Consider the following 4,816-nt stretch of genomic DNA (forward strand, 5'->3'; position numbering starts at 1 on the left):
GATAAAAGAGAGCGTTTTGTTGACAAGGGAATTAAGGTTAGAGAGATGGAAATGGTAAAAGAAGACATAAAAGATAAAGTCTTCCTTAGTTGCAAAAGAATTTTTTAGCATTGAGTTGGCTTGAGGAAGAAAAAGTTAACACTGAGATGATGAATACTGTTAGCAATTTTTAATAATGATAGTTTCTAACAAAGAAAAAGAAATATATATAATTAGCGAATAATTAATCCCCATGTAAAGCACTTTTTTAGCTATATCTACACCTATCACATATTATAACATATCAAACATTATGTTACATAATTCTAAGAACTAAAGTGCTCGATAAAAATCGTGGCATCCACAGAATAAAATAAAATAAAATTCCTCCAACGTAGGCAGAAGATCGTGCCATCCACAAAAGTTGACATGACGAATTTTAAGGTAATATAGCGCTCTAGCTATTCATTACTGTCTGCTGAACTATTGACATTTATTAATAACTTCTAGCCACGAGACATTTGGAAAATCAAACTTGGAGGAGAAAGAATAAAAATCCAGTCGTGAGAACATTTACACCTCTGATTTGTGACTGGGGAGGAAACTTCGTTTGGTTTGGAAAAGCTATGGAAAGAGAGGAGATAGAAGTGAAGAATACAAAAGACAGTGGAAGAAGTACATTTTGGTCTCTGACTGGAGAGGAAACTATATTTTTTTCCAGCATATGAGCCATCAAATTCGACTTGGTTACCATTTCTGACTGCTTATTAACCTGTTTAGCATATATTATTTAGAGGTCATATCTATAGCGCCAGTGAAATCCTTTGTTTTTCTCTAATTTCTCAACAATGGGGAGGGAATCTGAATATCTGACCTATCTAATCTGCGTACAAATATCACTAGTTAGACGTGAATATCATTCTGTAAATGAAGCGGGGCCCAAAAAAAATATGAATTCCAAAATCAGCAGTTCATCACCCAGCTTATACAGATTATGAAGGGATGTAAAAATAAGGCCAAAATTACGGTAACATTTAGCAACAAACATTGTCATAAAAACAGAGACTGCCTAAGCTACTAGCATGCCTAACAAAAATGCCTCTAAGCAGTTTCAGTGTAGTCTTTCACAATAAAAACATAGGAAAATATAAGTAAAGACAAAACTTCAATGGGAAACAAAAATTAAGTTTTTGATATTCAATGTTCCTTTCCAAGTCTCTTATCAATCAATCTGCAGCGACAAAAGTAATTGATAGCTCTTCAGTTTTCTTCAACGTGTTCATCCTCCACTTTCTCAGCACTGCATTAAAAAAGTAAACAGCTCATCAGCGTTACAAATAGGCCTAAATAGGCAGCAGAGTAATCCAAGTCACAAACACAAACGCCACCGTTAAGTATTGATTTATCTTGGCATTTCAAACTCTCTTAAACCGATAGGGTCCACCACTCACATATTTATCAGTTCTTTTCTTTTATATATAAGAAAAAGGCTAAAATGACAAGGTAAACGAGTGGTCAGTCTATCAATAATGAACACAAATAGAGAGAGTGAAAACAATCTTGTATGTGGGGCGTTGGGAGCATGTGATATTCAAGTATTAGGCTGGCAAAGTGATTCAAAACCTAGCAACATTCTTGTCCTCCAGGAAAGACAGTAACACTACGTGCTTAAAAATCACATCGACGAATACAAAGAGATCAGTAACAAAAAAGTGTTCAAAGTTAAAACCTAGCGGTACCATGGCAGGATGCAAGATCAAATGTAGCACAAAAATAAGCTAGTGTTACAACAACACACACAGGAGTAGTGAGTCAGAACTGTTAAAAATAACCTCAAAAATCAGTAAGCTAAATTAGTTGAAGATACCTCTGACAAAAAGTATATGACATCAGATACGTGAAGGTTATAACAATAAGCATCTTATTTAGTATTATATAAGGTAAGCATATACACAAACTTGTGAAAACATAATTTTTGAGACTGAACCAACAGGTAGGAAACTGCAAATTAACATCAAAACAGCATGGTGAATTAACAGTTCTGAGTATACTTCATTTACTTCCCACTCTGGTATCAACCAGGGGCAGATTGAACAGCGTAATCAATCAGTATCGAAAGTAGAAGCCTAAAGAAAGAACCAACCAATACTAGCATAAACGAAGCACCAAAACACAACTAAGAAAACCAATCAAGGAGAGAAAAATAGAGGGAACTACTACCATCTGGATTGGTATTCTTATTGCTGACAAACCTTTTTGGACGATCATCATCAGATTGTGGCCTCCTCCAACTCCTCTCAGTGCGATCATCAGGAAAACTAGCACCACGTCCTGCATTGCTTGAATTGCCAGAACCAAAAGCCCTCTTCCCAAACCCATCCACATTAGTCTCCTTAATCTTCATGCTCTCAAGCTGCTCATCAAACTTCTTCCAATCTTGCCCTTTCTCTGCCAAAACCTGTTCCCTTGGCCTTGCTTCACCAAACGGATTCAGACCCTTAGGCTTTGTCACATTCCCAGAACCACCTTCCTGGTTCTCATTACTCGCCGACACTTTCCGAGGTTGCAGAACAAGCTTTGGCCTTCCCCCACTACCACTCTCGCTTCTTTCACTCCCAACGCTGAACTCACCCTTCTTCTTGTTCCAATTATCCGAATCTGCTCCACCGCTGGAACCAAACCCAACCTTTCTCTCTCTCTCAAACCCACCGCCACCGTTGGAACCGAATCTTCGTCCATCCGACGGCACAAAACTCTTATTCGAAACCCAACTCTCAGATTCGTCAGCACGCGACTGTGAATCGAAGAAACCCCCTCTTTCCCTCTCCTTCCTCTCGAACCCGTTCCCACCGCTCGGTGATTTCTTCGCAGCAGCCCAATTATCGATTTCATCAGCGCGCGACGGCGGCAACTCGCGATTCGAATCCCTAGCCCCAAACGCGCCGTTTCTGCGGGGCTCATCAGAAACCCTAGACGAACCCCACCTCGAATTGGACGATTCATCGCCGCCAGAATTCCTGCGGGGGCGGTCGCCGTAGGAGCGGAAGCCTCCGCCGAGATGGTTCCTGTCGCGGTCGAGTTCCTCGGCGGAGCGCTGGCGGGGACCGGTGGGGAGATTCAAGAGATCTTCTTGGTTGGTGAAGGCTGGGTCGGGTTTGGCGGTGAACTCGGCGAGAGAGTAGGTTTGGGCCTTCTTCTTCTTGGGCTTGGTGGCGGCGGCGACGGCGAGGGAAGGGAAGTCGACGAGTGGTTTAGGTTCGTCGTCTTTGTGGTTCTGTTGAAGGAGTTCTTCTTCATGTTCTTCGGAGTCTAGGGCCCACGCGCCGGGCTTGGACCAAGCAGATACAGTAGCCGCCATTGTGTGTTGCAGTTTGCTTGCAACCTTTGTTTTCACCCAAAGCTTTGTTTTGCTTTGCGTTCTCTCTCAGCAAAACCACAGCATCAGGCGCGGTGGACACTTATATACCACATCGGACCATAATGTCTGTTATTAAACGGTGCATGTTAGCTTCTTCTTTTATTAACATAAATCTTTTTTTTATTCTTATCTAATTCTAAAGAGATAAATATTACGCCACCAACCACAATGATATACACAACTTAATTTATCAAGTATTAATCTTGTTTTATATTTAAAATAAAATTATATAAATGATAATTTAACTTTTAAGAGATATAATAAAACATCTTTAAAAAATTAACTAACAGAATATAATATTATATTATAAATTTGTTACTTTTATCGTCCTACTTTATGCAACTTATTTCACCTTTTAATAAAAATTTTATTCGCTTATAAGTAAACAAAGATTAAAAAAAAATCTTCTTTTTTATGATGACAGTTTTTTTTTCTTCTATAAAAGCATTTAAAGCTATACTTCTTTGTTAATAACAAGAAATAAAAACTAATCAATCCCTCTTCCTAATAAATCATTATTTTAGATAAACAGTATCTAATATATTCGTTTTGATTTACAGTTTTTACTTAGATAGCATTATAAATCATTTTTGTAATTTGATTTGATTTTATATTTTTATATGAATATTTTTCCTATTCATACAAGATAATATAAATTCGTCTATCGTCTTACTTTTATTATTTTTTATTTTAATACTGTTTATTTCAAATTACAATTTCATTTTCTATTTTATTAGTCTCCATGATTATATATTACTATTTATTTTTAAACTGCAACTCACTTGCTCTTTCACTAATACTCGTTTTTATTGTCGGATTTACTTATCCAAAGGTTAAAACTCACCAACCATCCTTTGCCAATATTCAATAACATAATATTTTTATACTTAAATTGTTATATTCACTTTATACTATTTTTTTTGTTCTTAATTTCTACTTGTGATTTATCGATGCCAAGGGGTGTCAAATTGATTAGTATCTTTCGGTGATACAGTGTTTCAAACGGATATTCTAATTCTGATTATATTTGTATAGAAAATGGAGAAAAGGTATTAGCTGATCAACTGATTCACCAAGTTGGCTTCGAATCCAAGCAATTTAAAGAATAAGGTGTCAAAGAATGAGGGAGGATAGCACAAGGTTTTCAAAAGATAGATGCCATGCAAAAGTGAGCTAAACTCGCCACCACTAGCTAGCAGGTGCTTTGGTGTGCACAAGTGTGCACGCTTCCTCAACCGTCATTTCATTAGAGTCATCTTTAAATCCCAGTGCTTTCAAGTCTTTAAGAAGGAAAATCAGGATAAGAACCCATAGCAAAACAATATCCAACGACTTAATGCCCAGTTGCTGCAGAAGATACGAAGAATAAATAGGTGAATTCTTATGTCGTCTGCAACCATGATAAACCGTTAATTAACA

At 37.4% G+C, this 4,816-nt stretch overlaps 1 protein-coding gene across 1 annotated transcript; it reads right to left on the reverse strand.

Moving 5' to 3' along the window:
* Positions 1 to 886: 886 nt before the first annotated feature.
* LOC113864820 (eukaryotic translation initiation factor 4B3) lies at positions 887 to 3,452 on the reverse strand. The gene is made up of 2 exons (XM_027498963.1): positions 2,232 to 3,452; positions 887 to 1,279 (listed from the first exon to the last, which is right to left on the reverse strand). The coding sequence occupies exons 1-2, from the start codon at positions 3,335 to 3,337 to the stop codon at positions 1,240 to 1,242; spliced, it is 1,146 nt and encodes a 381-aa protein (XP_027354764.1). The 5' UTR covers positions 3,338 to 3,452; the 3' UTR covers positions 887 to 1,239.
* Between the last annotated feature and the right edge of the window lie 1,364 nt (positions 3,453 to 4,816).

Source organism: Abrus precatorius, unplaced genomic scaffold, assembly GCF_003935025.1.
Source record: "Abrus precatorius isolate BTA unplaced genomic scaffold, Abrus_2018 Scaffold4, whole genome shotgun sequence".
In the NCBI taxonomy this organism is placed as follows: Eukaryota; Viridiplantae; Streptophyta; class Magnoliopsida; order Fabales; family Fabaceae; genus Abrus; species Abrus precatorius.

Bases quoted from the DNA above. Each gene is read 5' to 3' on its own strand.
- LOC113864820 (XM_027498963.1), bottom strand. From the start codon at position 3,337: ATGGCGGCTACTGTATCTGCTTGGTCCAAGCCCGGCGCGTGGGCCCTA. The intron at 1,280-2,231 runs GTTTGTCAGCAA...TTTTTAATGCAG, and splicing joins GATGATGATCGTCCAAAAAG to TGCTGAGAAAGTGGAGGATG.